We start from the raw sequence: 16,291 nt of genomic DNA, 5'->3' as shown, positions 1-16,291 counted from the left end.
TTGGTTTAGTCTTGATTCAAATAACTTTTTGAATCACAGTGAGCTTGCTGAGCTATGAAATAATAAGAATAGGGAATTTGTACAGCCTTTATATGTCTTTAAACTAAAAGAGATGTGATAGGTTTGTTTCCCTGAAGGGGGAGAGGAAAAAAAAAAACCACCTCAAACTGCAATGCAGACATAGCTATAGACTCTATGGACTAGATTGTGGAAGAAATTCTTAGCATTTCAGTATATGAGTAACCAAAATTGAGGTCAAACTTAATAAAGTACTTATCACTCAATATGCACTATAAAAACCTAAGTGTCCTTGAGAGTCTGACCACTTGTTTTGGAAGTGACCGTCTCTTAAAAACCTCTATTTGCCTATGGGAAGAGTCAGATCTTACCTCATCCAGATCATCATCTGGGGTTGCTGGTGTCCTGTCTGTCCTATACGAGGCCACAGAGGATGTTTCAGAGTCCATGGAATCATCATCATATCCAAAAAATGTATCCACCACATGTCTCTGTAGAAGGAAAAACATGGTTTCTGAATCTTCCTGGAAACTCACAGCATGAATTTTGGAAGGGAGTGCAGGGAGAGTTGCTAGTTACTTAAAACAAGGTATGAAAAATGAGCAATGGGATACCCCTGCAATTACCATACCCAAACAAACTGAAAGGGAGGACATTGAATATTAGGTCTTGTGCTGGTAGCGAATAGGTTTGCTGATGAATTTTTGTAAGCTGAGGATCTGTCTCAGTCTAATTGGAAACTATAATGGGAGCAGGAACAAGTTAAAGGATAAGTCTCTGCCTTTGCAGGAAGGCAGGGGAATAGTTTGTTAACCACAAGCTCTTCAGCAGACATCTACTGACATACAGACTGGTGTGCAAAGATAACACCATAAAGAGCTGGAAATGTGTGCAGAATAGGAAGCCCTGTCTGTCTCACCGACACTGCTGATACTTTTAAAGTCTTGGTGCTTCTGTCACTGATATTGCTGTTGGACTAAGTGAGTGAAAGCTTTGCTAAAACAAAACTAGTATGAAGCAACTTCTGTAACATCTTTCCAGGACTACAGTAACGGACACATATTTTAAGAGATTGCTCACACTGCAGTTTGGTCGTGTGTCTGACACCTTGCTATCACCAATCTCAGCAGCTGAATTAAATGAAATGAAGACTGTTGAGACATGTCCTGTGAAGGTACAGATGTTTGACTCTGCAGGCTTGGTTTCAGGTACAGATTTGAGCATTTAAATACTGGGCTCATGAATAATTCTGCAGGCAAACCGATCAACGAGCAATTAAGATGCACTTCTGCTTTGCAACATTTTTCACTTTTGCTGACAGCTTAAAAGCTTCTAAACTTGGAATCTGAATTGCCCAAAAAACATGTACCAAAGATGCCGATTACCTTTTGCATATATTATAATTTTCATTCATTGTGTTCTCAAGTGAAGGTAACTTCCATATTCTCCAGTGTTATAATCTCTGGTTTAGAAATAAAATACCTTTCATTCCTTGTCTCCTAGTTGTGTCTGCTGTGTATTGTTTCACAACCCACACAGAAACAATGTGATGACACAACAAGGATTTACTGGTCTGAAATACCCCATGTGTAGGACAGCATTGCATTACTTTTACAGAACATGCTGATGCACTAAGGGGATGTCTTTGAAGGCCAAGAGCAACCAAGCAACAAGTATTTCCACTTTTACGACATGAGTGTTGTAAAGCTATTCTTCACACCCAGCTAATAAAGGAGCTATTTGAACCACTACTGACTACTCAGTGCTAAAATAGTTGTAAATTATACTGGTTTTCAACTTAACCCATTCATACAAAATTAGTCCAAGGCCTGTGGAACTGAGTAGGAGAGAATGACACTCAGTTTCTCAGGCAGAAACTTCCACTTGAAGCTCAGGGATGCACAAGGATTTTGCTTTAGCCCATATGTGCTGTGAAAAATAAATCGCATAAAATAGATGGGAAGGTCTCTTGAAATGTAAATATCTCTCAGAATAACAGACCTTGAGACCAATATTTATAGGAACCAGAAGGAAGGACAACTATTACTATTTCGGGGGGGATGCCCCATTTTGCTGAAAGTAAAATAGTCGCACGCCCTTAAATGAATTTCAAACTGGATTTAAAAAGCTCTCCCAAAGAAACTAAGGTGTTTATAAACCTGATCACTAAAGCACAGTGTTATAATCTACACAGCTTTCTATAATCAGATTCCTAAAGTGTGTTTTCCTACAGAGCCTACTACCATTTTGTAAACTAAAAACAATTTTTCTTCTTACCTTAATTGGCTTAGAGCTCCTTTTATGCTTTCTGCGACGAATGAGTTTCTCCCTGTCCTGGAAAATAAGATTAAAAAGCTACTGTCTCTTCTCATAGAGCTTCCAGTCACTCTCTTAATATGTTCAAACAGGAGTCTGAATCCAGGTGGAAGGAAGGATTCATGTCCCAATCTCTATATGTGTCAGCTGAAAACAACAGGCACTGATGAATTACCCTCTAAAAACCTTGGGTGGCCTCATGCACAGCACTGGTTTGGGCCTTGTATGAGGGGCTCTCTTCTGCCTTCCCTGCTGAGATGCTGCCTCTGTCTCAAGGTCATTAAATGATGGGAACATTGATCTCACCACTCCTAGCAGTGATGTCTCAGAAGAGACAACAGCCTGTCTTGGAGTCTTTCTCCTTCTCCTCAATATCACAATGCAAAGTCAGCTGACAAAGGGATTGTCAGCATTAAAGGACAGGAGAACTGGTGACCCACTGTTTTGCTGCACATGCTCTTCCAGTGCATGATATGGCACTATGGGCCAGCCTCTTGCTAAGGAAACTTTAAGCATGACTCGGTTAAAAGGGTAAAGCATCTTGGCACAGCCCTGCCTTGTGAATATGAAGGTACCTTTCCAAGCTCTACAGTTGTTAGCTTGCACTCCTTTCTGAAGCTCAATTCACACACAGGCTTATTCTTTGAGTTGTAAGGGCTAGAAATTCAGTTAAACTGCACACATACACACCCACATCTAAACATCTGCAGATGCTAAAAGTAGGAAAGGTATTAAGTTTCAGACCTCTAGTTATAAGAAGAAATACTAGTGGTGGTGAACAGTACACAGCAAACATTCCTAATTTCCCAGTGCTCTGGACATACCCTTGTTAACTCATCAATTATGTTCTGCTGTTCTATGACTTGAAGCTTTAAGAATTCAGTTTCTTGTTCCTCATTAGCCTGATCCAGGTCATTGAGAGATCTTAACTTCTTCAGAGGAGGATGTGATGTTATTTTTTCTCTCTGTAATAAGAAGAAACAGACAAAATAAGATCCAGCAACTAAAAGACCACCTTTCAGTTAAAAGTTAGACATTACCTTTCATTTAAGCTGTACAGCCTTTTGAATATGCTTCAGCTAAACCATTTTTTTATTAATACCCATCAGTGCTTTTTAATGATAAAGCAGCACAGCAAGGCTGAGTTCTTCAACCAGAACAACAAAGCTTTATCTATTTAGTTCCTGTGTGGCTATACAGCCTCTACATCAGCCCTTAACGGTCACACACTATAACTCCTCCCTGGCCATGCATCAAGGTGCCCCCATATGTGCAAACAGAGTTCAGTGGGTATTCAAATAGTATCTATTCCCATGAACCCATACACTTACTGATACTCAGTGTATGGCCGTTGAATGGGGAGATGGACATGCCTTACTCACGTGAAAGACATACATCCAGTCAGACTAGGAGGGAAGGCAAAACTGTGGTAACAGATTTATTTTAACTAGAAGTCCATATCCTGCCTACTCCTGAGCATATGCATGGAAAAAACATGGGTACAGTCTGGAAGAATTACTGGAGCCACCCACAGCTTGATAACTTTCATGATTTGGGCATCCATACCATGAAGAACAGATGTCAAGGAGCTGAGTAAGAACATATATGCTGTGAGTGCAGATATGCACCAGTGGTGCTGCCCACTGATGACTGATGCATGCAGATTCCCCAGTGCCTTCTCTGCTGTGAGAGCCCAAGGGACTGTAACCTGCACTGAGAGTTGTGGAAGAGTAATTCTGACCCGTGACATCTGCAGTAAGTTTATCTGTCTTCTGGGCGTGGGTGAATTGCAGAGTCTTAAAGTGGATTAACCTTGCAATGCTGAAGTCTTTTTGCTATGAGACAAGAAAGTGAATCTGATAGTCCCAGTCTAATCACCAGGAAAGCTGCACCCACTGCACGGCACTCAGTCTGCTCAGGACAGTGGCTGTGGCAAGCCAGGGAAAAGGCCCATGGACATACTTAGCATAGAAAGTCATCTCAGCCTGCCAACTTACATCTGGCAACCCAGAACATCCACCTCCTTTTGTATTAATGCCAAAGCAACATCAGTGCATGTGTAAGGGTATAGGGCCTGCATGCTGACTGATATTCAGGCCAATCCCATCTGAATGCTATACAGGCATATTTGCTTTGACCTCCCTTCACATAGCTCTGATATGTGAAATTTATAGTCCTATCCAAATTTAAACACCACCATTCTCCCTTTTCCACATCTGTCTACCCATGTGTATATGCTTTATGGGAAGATGTAGTGGTCAGTGCCACACCAGAACTTCACCTTGCCACCATCAGCTGTAACAAGAACATGTACATGCAAGATGAACATCATGCTGGCTGAAAACATCACTCTTAACAGCTTCCTTTTTGAGTTCCAAATGCAAAATAACACAGTAGGACATGCCTTAATAATACAACTTTTTTTTTTTAATTGAAACTCAATATTCTAACTTCTGGGCTAGAATTAGACTGTGATTATGCATTCACCTAAATACACTGCCAATGTATGCATAATACATGGTGTTATACTATGTAAGTCTATAATAGTACAGACCTAACCATGGCTATGTACATTAGCAATAGTATTACACACTATATACAACACATATTCTCTATGGATATACATGCATACACTATGGAGATGTGGCCACCAGAACTGACACAGATCATCCAGTAATCCTCATTTTGATCTTTAGTACCAACCATTTCTATATTTTCTTTAGTGACTGCTTTGAGTTTATCTTCCATGCGCTGCAAAGACTGCATAAGTTCATCATTTCTCTTCGTGAGGCACTTGTTCTTTTCCAGAAGAGGTTTACATTGTTTCTCAGCTTCTCGGACACGCTTCAACTGGATTGATAATAGCAATAAATAATTGTCATGAGAGAGACATGAACCTAACTGTAATTTGCATCTTGATAAAACACTATTTTGCAATTCTGACAGTAAGAACACTGAGATCTAAGTCAGCTAAACTGGTATGAAAGGGGTGCATTAAGATTTCCAGCTCAGGAATAAAAAAAACATCAAGAGGTGAACTTGTCACACTCATCCTTAATCACAGAAGTACAAATGTGAAGAGGTTAAAAAGCCAGGGTACTGATTCAACACACAGGTCTCACCACAGAGCGGGAAATCAGATAAAGGGATCAATTCACTGTCATCCATTCCCCCTAGACCCAGTACTTAACTATTCTCAGCCTGGTCAAATACTGGACTATAGACAGCATAGACCTTAATTCATTTACAAGGTAAGTCTCACCACACACTGCTGTGTGCTCAAGGGGTCAAGGAGGGAAAAGAAGCATTCATGTAGAATCCTATAAAGCCTCACTGCCTCAACTTCCATGGTAATTTTGTGCTCATGTAACTTCAATGAAATTACTGTTTAATTCTAGGATAAAAAGTCTTCCTCAGACTCCTGAGTGATGGGCCTGATGGACTGACAAGGCATATTCATCCCTGGCTTCATCCTCAGATCCTGCCCCGTCTGCCTTTCCCTGTGGCTCTCAACCTGCTCTGTCTGTCAGAGCAAAGCACACACACCAGTTCATTTCGTTCATCAACGAGCAACGTGTTCCTGTCTTCCAGCTTTCGGATCGTGGCGTTCAGCTCCGCAATCCTCTTCTGGTTCCTGCGCAAGTCCTGTGAGTGGGCAACAACATCACACTCTTACTGATTCTCCAACACATGTGCTTGGGAACAGGATACTCAAAAAACACACAGCAGCCAACTTAAGCTGTCATCAACAAGTTATCTTTAGGGACTTTTACCATACTGAATATGTTGGGGAAAATACTTCTGGTTTTGGAAGGAAGTGTCTGGTTCAGGGGATACTTTACCTGAAAATTTTAAGCTGTTTTTAAAAATAAAGAGAAAACAACCGAACAGAGAATTTTTTAGGATGGGAGAAGAAAAGCTAAAAGATTCTAATTTTTATTGCTTTTTCCTATAGATTGCTTCTATTTGCTAAGACACCACGTGAAAAAGGGCACCTATTTCACTGTCAATTAAATTTATTTTCTTATTCTTCATTTGTACATGTGTAAATACAATTTTATATATACTTTGGTTGTGTAAACATGTTCAGTTTAATCACACAATGGCTGAGTTGCATGCTTTGTGAATGGCATCAAGCGTTGTCTGTGGGTAGAATAAGGCAGACAAAAAGGAGGCCCCCTAAGAATCTCCAGGACTCTCCACATCCAGGCTTCCCCCCCTGCCCCTCTCTGCCCATCCTCCTCATATTATCTGTTTTTGAGGATGCACATTAACAAGCTAGTTATATTCATCAAATTATTCTTTCAAAGGGGCACTAGTTACTTAAGATGTTTTATATTTGTAAATAGAACAACTGAGGAAAGCTTTGTCCAATCAGCATTCTCTCTGAAGGCTCTATGGACATAACTTCTCTGTAGTTAATAACAATGTTTTCCCAGGGCCTGAGGAGGTATTTCAGCAAGAAAAACACATCCATGCTTCTGTTTTACAGGGACCAGTAAAACCTGCATACAGGGCTGCTGCAGTGCTCCGAACCATCTCCAGCCCTTCCTGGGATCTCTCTCTTGGGACTGCTCATGTTACACTCTGCCTCCTTCACCAAGAAGAGCTGTTCATCCAGAGCTTCCTTCTGAAGTTGCAGCTTCTGCACGTAGCCTGTCTGTGTCTCCAGTTCTTTCTCCAAGGAAAATATGATCCTGTCTTTAGCCTTGATTTCATCCATCTGAATGAGAGAAACACCAGAACAACATTACTGTGCGAAGGCAACAGCATTTCAGCCTTCTCCAGTCTCACAGTATATGATTTACTTAAGAGCAGTGTTCACCCCTCAGATCGGCTCTACCAACCTGCACCAGGCCTGTAAAACGACACAGTCTGAGGATTTTGTACTTTGACACAGGAGGAGATTCATCAGCATTACACAGGGTGAAGCCCAGGAACTGAGCATGGTATGACATGTTAATGGGTAATTGGACAAAAAGCTCAAGCTTTCCCATTGCATTTTGGTCAGGTATTTATATGCATAAACTCTGATAAACTCCAGAGTTTAAGCTAGTTCATTGCTGTTTCAAATAAATTATTCTTATTCCAACCCATGATCTTTATCTTGTGTGCCTCCAATCTTCCTCGCTATCATGCCAAGAGGGAGGGGGAGGGAGCAAGTGCCAGTGTGGTTTGGAAAGTCTCAGTGGGACCCCTAAACTGGGGAGTATCATTCCTAAACCACGACACAGGGAAACAAGGCAACCTGCACCACTGCTGGTATGGGCCTCTTTTTGTTCATTTTCCCCCCATAATTACTGAAGGCTATGCCAAGGCCAAATCAAAAGATATCTCCTCTCCTGCCATGGTTTAATATGTTCAGGATACCATAACATGGGCTGGAGAAACCAACAAACTGCAAGTGCAGATGCAAACACTTTTATCTAACCCTTTTCACCACGTATGTATCAGGAGGCCAGATTCTTGTGGACTAGGCCAATCACTCTCCTACTTCAAGCTGTTAGCTGCCATCACAGTGCTCCAGCTGGCTCACTGTGATCTGTATATTCCTGAGAAACGACAGTGAGAAGTTTGTAAAACTTCTTCAAAGTGTGGTGCATTGCAGAGTTCTGTTATGCATAAAAAGCTAAGAGACACAATAGGCAAACTCAGAGAACACATGAACTGTTTTGATTACTGACCAGGCGTCGAATATCCCTTTCACTCTCCCATTTGATCTTGGAAATGGCTTCCTGGTGGGACTGGTGCTCACTCCGAAGATCCCCTGCCTTGATCTTATCGGCCTGGATCATATTGTTAAGGGCTTCATCTACTTGCTTTTTGGCAGACTTCAATTCAGTAATTTCCTGCAGAAGCTTAAGGCGCTCAGAGTCGAACTGTTTTCTGGCCTCTTCTCGAGCCTCAATGGTCAGCGCTGTCCGTACTTTGTCACTGCTCCCGTCCCGCAGCGCGCACAGCGCTGACTTGAGGCGCTGGATTTCACTGTCTCGGACCTTCACCATCCGCGTCATCTCCTGCTCGTGCTGTTTGATGAGGTTCTCCCTCACAGCCTGCAGCTCCTTCATTTTCTCCTCATGGAGTTTGGCTTTCAGCTCCGTGATCTGCACGGTCTGCTTGCGCTGCTCCACCTCGCGGATTCGCTTTGTCTCTTGAGTCTTCTCTCTTTCAAGTTTAGCAACCTACATGGAGATATAATGAAAGTCACCTCCTACCCACAAAAAATTATCAAAACAAGCCCACCCAGACTTGTCTATGTCAAGACGCTGCTGCAAACCTTAAATAATCTTCCACCCTTCTACAACAAAACATGCGCCAACTCCTGAGGCATTGCCTTTACTCAAACCAAACTCTAACCCTTGTCTTCTCCAGGTGTCCTGCCTCACTGTGACACTACATGTATTTTCAATACTTCCTTAGGAAATAAGACTCTATGTATATATATGTGCATTTATCTAACAGCTTTTTAACCCAGTAGTCAACATCAGTCAAATTCACCAGAAAACTGGAGGGCTCAGAAACAGCAAGGTTCCTACAACTTCTCATGAATATATTGCTCCATTTGAGGGCAGAGGCTTCTTAAACTTTCAGTTCAGTAAAAAGGACTCCTTTCAGAGGAAGCCACAGCAAATGCATATAAGTTGGGAAAGAATCAGACCACTGTTCTAGGAAAGAGTTGTGTGGCATCTGTTGAATTCTGTGATACCACTTTTTCCATGTGTTTCTCTTTTTCAGGACAGACACTGCTATTTAAACCTAAACCCTCACTCACCTTAGATTTCTCCTGATGTAGCTCAATTTGAATGTCTGTTAGCTTGGTCCTGAGTTCCTCATTGGCAGCCTGCAGGGCAACAATCAGTGCCTCAGGCTTTTCGCCCTTGCTACGTCCTTTTTTTGACATGGTTTCTTATCTGTGAGAGTCCGCGTGTTTATTTCAAATACTGACTGCCATCTTTTTCTGTTTCTTTCAGTGCCAGTTAATTCAGCAACTACTGTGTGGCATTCCTTAAGATCCTGGACTCAGCTGCTTTGGAAGCCCTGTGAAAAATAAGACATACTATTATTGGTCAGTGGACACTGCAGCAGGACAGCTCACATGGTTACAGAACACAAGAGAGAGCTCCCATCTCCACACACTGCAATCTTTGTCTGAAAACCTGCAAGGGACATCCCAGCACAATCGTGCTTCTGTCCACCAGCCTGGCCCACTCGTGGGGATTGCACGGATGTCCTGTCTCAGTTCTCAGAAAGGGGCACCGTGCACTGAAGACAGGAATTCTTTTACCATAAGGGTTTGTGGTGTTGAGAGTACAGGACTGGAAAGGACAGGTTACCTAATCCACTCCTTGCAGTCTGAGGCAACCACAAAGCAGACACTTCAGTCTCAAGGATCTACCAACAATATCATTCTCTTTCGCTTCCCAAACCTTGATCCCCTGCAAGATCCTGTGCCAAACTCAGATTTTCCACAGCACTTCTACCATCTGCCACAGGAGAAAAGGGAAAGGGCTGGTCCTCATCAATATCTCTGTAGAAGCAGAGAACTAATGACATGCAAAAGCCTGTACAGACCAGAAATTGTCCCCTTCAGCATTTCCAAGGAATTGTAAAAAAAAATTCCACTAGTGGTTTCTATCAACTGAATTTTATTGGGAAAAATCTGTCCTAAGCCAAAGTGATGCAATAAGCCTAAATCCAAGCACAACAGCATGATATAAAGATCAGGGAACCAAGGGGGTTTTTCATATCACTAAGAACATGAGTATGCCTCTGTCCTATATCCCTGTTGTTCAGGGTTTTTTGAGGTGGGGAGGTGGTGGTGGGTTTTTTGCATTTCTTTTGTATATTAGCACTTACTGACAGCCTTGGATAAAGAGGTATTCTGTCCACACACAAAATAAACATGGGTTTTATAAGCTGCTTAGAAATTTCTGTGTCACTGTGTCTCAGCAGTGAACAGGGATTAGACAGTGCCATGTTCATGATCACTCTGACATTCCTGCCACATCCACAAAACCTGCAGAAATGACACACATCCATATTGATCCTGCTATCCTGAAAACACTGTCCTCTATCCTCCAGGGCTTCTATTCTGCTCCCAGTTACACCACCTCTGAAATCCTGGCATTGCTTTGTATACAGCTAAACAGTTCATAAAAGACTACTGTTCTCATTCAAGAATGAGCCACCTTGGATGTTGAGGCCTGAATGAATAAAGACAGATAAATACACAGGTGCCCACCCTGCAGATGGACAGCACAGACTGAATGGCAGCAAAAAAAGCCCATGTCACGTGGCAGCAGAGCATGCACACTTGAGAAAGAACACAGTTTAGAGAGAAATCCATAACAAGGGTCAAAAAACATATTCTCACTCTTCTACTACAGGGTAATTTACTCCTTAACAGCTAATCAAACAGGCATTTTTATCTTTTCCTCTGCAGATGTAAACCACAGGTTTAGTATCTAGTATGCACAGCCATTCTACAGGCAGCAGTGATATGCTGAGATCATTCAAATTTGTGGGACTCCAGGACTGCTGAGCTACTGATCTTGAGCTGAACAGACAAGGCTTCAAGAAAGGTAGCAAAAGGCAAACAGACAAAGCGGAATATTTTCTACTCCTGTGAGAGGAAAAGTGGGATATAAAGCATGAAATTATTCTCGTTATCCTGTGACAAAACACCAGCAACTCAATGGTTTAGAAACTGAAGGTGGATTTTTTTTTGCTTATGAGTCCCCTTCCTCACTGCAAGCCTACGTGGCTCGTTGCTTTTTCACTGGCACTGTCAGCTTTAATAGTCTCCTGCAGGCTCCTCCAGCAAAGGCCAGCACTCCCAGCCATGCTGCCAACAGTAACAACTCCAGGAGTTCTGCTATTTTGTGTGCAGTTTGCCCCTTGGTACAACTGATATTTGGTCAAAACACAAAGATTTGCTCTGAAAAGCAAAAGGCATTATTTAATACCTAAAGCCACCATCCTGATCTTTTGACATGTAAAATACTAAGAACCCAGGAAGCAGCAGAACCATCCAAATGGGAATGACAAGCATGGGTATGCACTTTGTCTACCTGCAAAGAATGAATGTGATAAAGCTGGGGAATACTGCCACCAGCAGTGCAGTGTTGTGTGCAACTCTCCTGGTGAATGAAAAGAAAATCCGTGCGGCATAAGGATGAAGCAGAAGTCAAGGATGGCAGAATGACTGATAAGTGTAGAACTGCTCCTCAGTAGTCAGTGTAAACAGTGCATCCTAAGTGGCCACAACCTTATTCCTCCTGAAATCACTGCAGCCTGCCATGTGCCTTTTCTGAACTGTGTCAGAGAGACAAAGAAAATCTTTCAATTTGCCCAAATTAAACTAAGTTTGGAAACAGAAATAATCCCAAGAGCAGTACTGCCCTCCTCAAACTTCTTAAAATGAAACTAGATGCAGTACCCTGAGTATTCATGCAACATCAGGGAGGACCTAAAGCTCTCTGAAGGTCCTGCACACCTTGGAGGATACTGGATGGCAAGTCCTTCAGCTACAACACATCAACCACCCCACAAGAGTTTGAGCTGGGTTGCCAGGGCTCAACAAAGCACTTGGCAATTAATTTCAAGAAGTCCCAGCTCACAGGACTGGCTGCAGGTCTGTTCAGGAATTATCTAGTACAGGAATGATTGCACAGGTGAGTGTCACAGCCACAGGCCACATTATCACTTCTTCACCTTGGCTTCCACTGAAAGGGAAACTGCATAGTTTGGAAGAGCCTATTCCTACTGTGCCTCTTGATCTGGACATCAGGCTGGAGAATGAGACTTCACAGCAAGCTATGGGGCACTGCATCTTCTGAGATGTATCTTGAGTTAAAGCCAAGTTAATCTACTAAAGAATTTGCCAAACTTTTTATGAGAAGTAGTAGAACATTGCTACAGGCTGTGGAGTATTTATCAGTAAGAGATAGTGGATACACTTGAACTTAAACTACTACTGTACAAAAAGACACACTCGAATCTCAAGGTTTATTTGTTAGTTGTTTGGGGGACGGTTGATTTCTGTTGGGTTTTTTTTAAAGATCAATTCACACTTAGCTGCATGATATAAGCAGCTGGAAGTTTATTTGTATTCATGCTCCCAGAGGTCTGAAACAAATATTAGCCTCACAGCATGACAAACACTGAGTGTGCAGATAACACTGTGTTGCTTCCTGTGGCAGAACATGCCATAAAAGTATAAATGCCTCAAGGAAAACACCCCGTAATCTTTAAGATTGAATGTAAAAAGACAAGTATAACTGAATGAACAATTACACTGAATCTCCTCCCTATATAGTTTCATTATTCTTTTGTTTTCCTTCCTTCCTACAAATTTCACTTATTGCAATTTCTTTTATTTTGACTTCCATCCTTTCCATTTAAATTCTTTTTTCCTTTATTTGCTGTTTGATCTAGGTCTTTCTTTTCCATCACACTCTAGGTTACCTTCTTGTTGATACTTGGGTTTAGTAATATATTAAGAAAGTACAGAGGAAAACAACACCTATATGTGCTCCTCAATAACAGCATTATCCTTTATCTGAAGTGGCAAAGGAGTCTGTTCTGAATACTGCTCTCAGTGTCAATCTATGTATAACATGGACAACCTATATCTATCTAATCCATTTTTCTCCCTTTCTCCTACACTCATTTGTTGCTTTATATCCTCCATGCCAATAAGCACATTTATTTACAAAAACAAGCTTTGCATATTATAGAAGTGGAAAAACACCTTTCTCCGTCTTTACAAGAGACACCTTGGGATGGAAACACCTGGGAAAGAAATCAGCACTTCACCACAGCCTCTACCTTGCAGAATCACAGTGTTCTGGGCCCTCAGGTAGGTGGAGATACCAAAGCATTACAAAGCCCTGTGTCTCTGCCTCAGGGACGTTTGGGGTCAGTAAATCATTTCCATCAGTAACTTTCACGCTTTTATTCTCTGCTAAATTGTCCCTGCACGATGCTGTCCAGAGCAGAAAATGGTCACAGATGTCCAGCTCCTTGACTATGAGTTATATGGGTCTCTGTAGAGAGACACAAAGCCTCCACTGGTTGGTTACACCCAGATCTCAGAAGTGAAGAATATGAAGAACAGTCCAACCCCTCTCCTATCAGTCATTTCTCTATTGATTACAACCCTGAAACCCAATTTCAGGCTGAAGATAAAGCAGTGGAATGAACACTCTTTTTTCTCTCCCTTGCAGCATGTATCCTGCTGATGAGGCCTTGGGAATGACTGCTTCATTTCAAAGGTCTTTTTAAGCCAGGCATCCCTTTCAAGAAGGCCCAGTTAACCACCCTTAGGGCAAGCAGTTCCTTAAGACAAGACAGATGTGCCCTGCCAGCACATGGGTGGTCAATCAGAACTCTTGGCAGATGGAGAGGTGGCCCTGGGATGGCTGCTGAGAGCTGAACTCTGCTGTGTTTGGCCAAGAGAACCAAATCTTTCTCAGTTGGGTCCCCATGGTCACAGTCAGACCCCAGACTTCCCTCTGCTATTCTAAGTATGAGCAGGACCTGAAAACACTGCAGGCTGCTGCCCCCAGGCTCGCACCGAAAGGTCAGCACAACCTCAGGGTGAACAACCTTCAGCCTCTGAGGTGGTGAGGCCAAGCAAGATGGATTAGTAGGGGCAGGACTCAGCTGGTAACAGGTTTCTCACCAGGACTTGTCCCCTGAAGCTGCCATTGCAGTGAGTTCAAACACATGCTTACCTGTTCACATCAGGATAGTCACTAATAACCCTCATCTGAAAGGATCCACAACTAAACAATCTCACTAAAGATATCTCAAAGTTTGGGGAGGGGTGGCATTGAGCCTTCCCCTGTTAATCTGTAAAAATCACTATTATATCTGTCAAGTTGGGGTCACACAATTTCAAAGCAATCTGGTTTTAGGGAAGGCCTTTGTCACAGGAGTTGAAGGCTCAAAACTGGGTCTTCTCTGTTTTGATCTGACAGGAACAAGACAAGTTGCAGAAAATGCCATCCCTGTTTCACTGGAATAACAGCACATGAGAAACATCACAGACTTCGCAGGGAAAGTTCAGCCAAGTATGAAGAGGCATGAACATGAACCAACCAAACAGCCATGGGCATATATGCTCCAGTTTGCACATGTGACAGGCGAGCCTTATTTACAGAAACTGCCTAGTGCCTCGTCAGGAAAATAGCTGAGGCCATCACCTCTTACTGCACCGCAACATTCCCTGTTGGACTCTCTCTATTTTTAGTAAGAATCTTAGCTTTTATCTTGTTTTGCTGTAATAAAGTGCATTAGAGGAATCTGACCAGACAGTTTTTGTCTTCCAAACCATGGGCTTGCTTTTTACCATGAACTGTGTATGAGATCCATTTGAAATGGGATGCCCGAATTGTGCAGGCAAAGTGAACTTCACGTCGGGGACAAACACAGCATGTATAGGGTGGAGATATACACACACACACATATATACACACACACAATACATATATATATGGTGGACATAATTTGGTTGTTAGTGTAAATAGGGTCAAAGTCACATACTAGAAAATAACATGCATAATGCAAATTTTGCCCTTGCCCCAGCAAACACACTATGTTATACACCTTTAGGTGTGGCTACACATACAGACCTACACTCAAAAGCACACATATAATGACATAATTGCAGACTATGCCTTCCCCACTTGGTAGTCACTAGGTAGGTTGTCTATCAATTCCAAAACATAGCTAACAGTGCAAACCTACATAAGGTCAAAGAAGCCTTTGAAACAGTAGTCCTGAGCTCCTTCTAACCCCTGGGAAATAATCCTGGACACATTATCCTCTGAGGACTGGGACATGCTTTGCTCTCTCTCTTGACCTCACGTTTAAATTGTCATGTCCACAGGCAGCACAGCGGGGTTTCAGTGGCAACTTTTACCTCCAAAGAGCTTGACCAGCCTCACAAGTCACTAAAACTAATGTTGCACTCCCTTCACTCTTGCCTACAGCTATTTAGAAATACTAGAGAAACAATCTGTAAAACATGATCTCAGAGAAGACAAAAATTGAAACAGAAGAATATAACTAATCCCACTGTTAGCCTATCATCACAAAGCTAACTTTCCATTTGCACAGAACAAAAGAAAAGAAATGAGAGTATAACAAGTACTTCTGGGACTTACAGATTCTTTCTCATCTGTTGAAAAGACTTGCTGCTGTATTTAGGGAATCCCTTGGCATTCCAAGAAAAGCCTTTATTCTTATGTGGAATCAGTTTCAAACAAAAAGCGAAGAGACAGTAGGCTGAGCAAGCCCCCTGCCCCAGACACTTTACAGCTGGTCCTCCTCCTCAGTGCCCCCAGGGAGCTGGTCCAGGATGGGGGACAGGAGAGGATGGGGTGACAGGCAGATCAATAACAGCTTATCATGTCCAGCCAGGCATCCAGCCGTGAGGACACAGGCTCTGGCATTCAGCCTTTCCTAAACCAGAAATCTCACACTCAGGAATGTGGCAGACTTCCCACTTGGCTAAAGGAAAGAACCTGTCCACAGGCCCCCACAGACACACCTCTGCACACCTTGGCTTTCTGTCCCTCTCTCAGCCACCCACCTCACTATCTTCTCGACCCTGAGATTAGCTCACTGGTTGTAATAAAGCCAAGGTCATGGGTTGAATTCCCTATGTGGGCCATTGACTTAAGAGTTGGACTCGATGATCCTTGTAGGTCCCTTCCAACTCAGAATAGTCTGTGATTCTGTGATTTTAATCAACTATCCAAAACACTGGTTTATGGGGAGCCATGAAGCACCCAATGGCCTCTGAGGTTCCTTGTGCCTCAGGAACCCGGCTTTCTGCCTCGAGAGCCCGGCTCTGCACCATGTAGGAGGCAGCCCAGCCACAGCCGCTCCACTGGCTCAACAGCACTGCCAGTGCAGCCACAAGTGACCACAGCCAGCCTTCACCCAC

At 42.7% G+C, this 16,291-nt stretch overlaps 1 protein-coding gene across 2 annotated transcripts in view; it reads right to left on the bottom strand.

The window, feature by feature from the left end:
* JAKMIP2 (janus kinase and microtubule interacting protein 2) overlaps window positions 1-16,291 on the bottom strand; it is a 49,282-nt gene that overhangs the window by 17,933 nt on the left and 15,058 nt on the right. For both annotated transcript variants that reach the window (XM_071570277.1, XM_071570278.1), the window contains exons 2-9: window positions 9,107-9,372; window positions 8,019-8,516; window positions 6,848-7,057; window positions 5,881-5,979; window positions 5,038-5,184; window positions 3,159-3,299; window positions 2,296-2,352; window positions 390-509 (exon numbers count right to left, since the gene is read on the bottom strand). In XM_071570277.1, the coding sequence (XP_071426378.1) occupies window positions 390-509; window positions 2,296-2,352; window positions 3,159-3,299; window positions 5,038-5,184; window positions 5,881-5,979; window positions 6,848-7,057; window positions 8,019-8,516; window positions 9,107-9,235 (1,401 nt within the window). In that variant the 5' untranslated portion in view covers window positions 9,236-9,372. The remainder of the gene's footprint in view (window positions 1-389; window positions 510-2,295; window positions 2,353-3,158; window positions 3,300-5,037; window positions 5,185-5,880; window positions 5,980-6,847; window positions 7,058-8,018; window positions 8,517-9,106; window positions 9,373-16,291) is intronic.

This window comes from Pithys albifrons, chromosome 15 (assembly GCF_047495875.1).
Source record: "Pithys albifrons albifrons isolate INPA30051 chromosome 15, PitAlb_v1, whole genome shotgun sequence".
Classification (NCBI taxonomy): Eukaryota; Metazoa; Chordata; class Aves; order Passeriformes; family Thamnophilidae; genus Pithys; species Pithys albifrons.
This window is presented reverse-complemented; position numbering and strand designations above follow the sequence as displayed.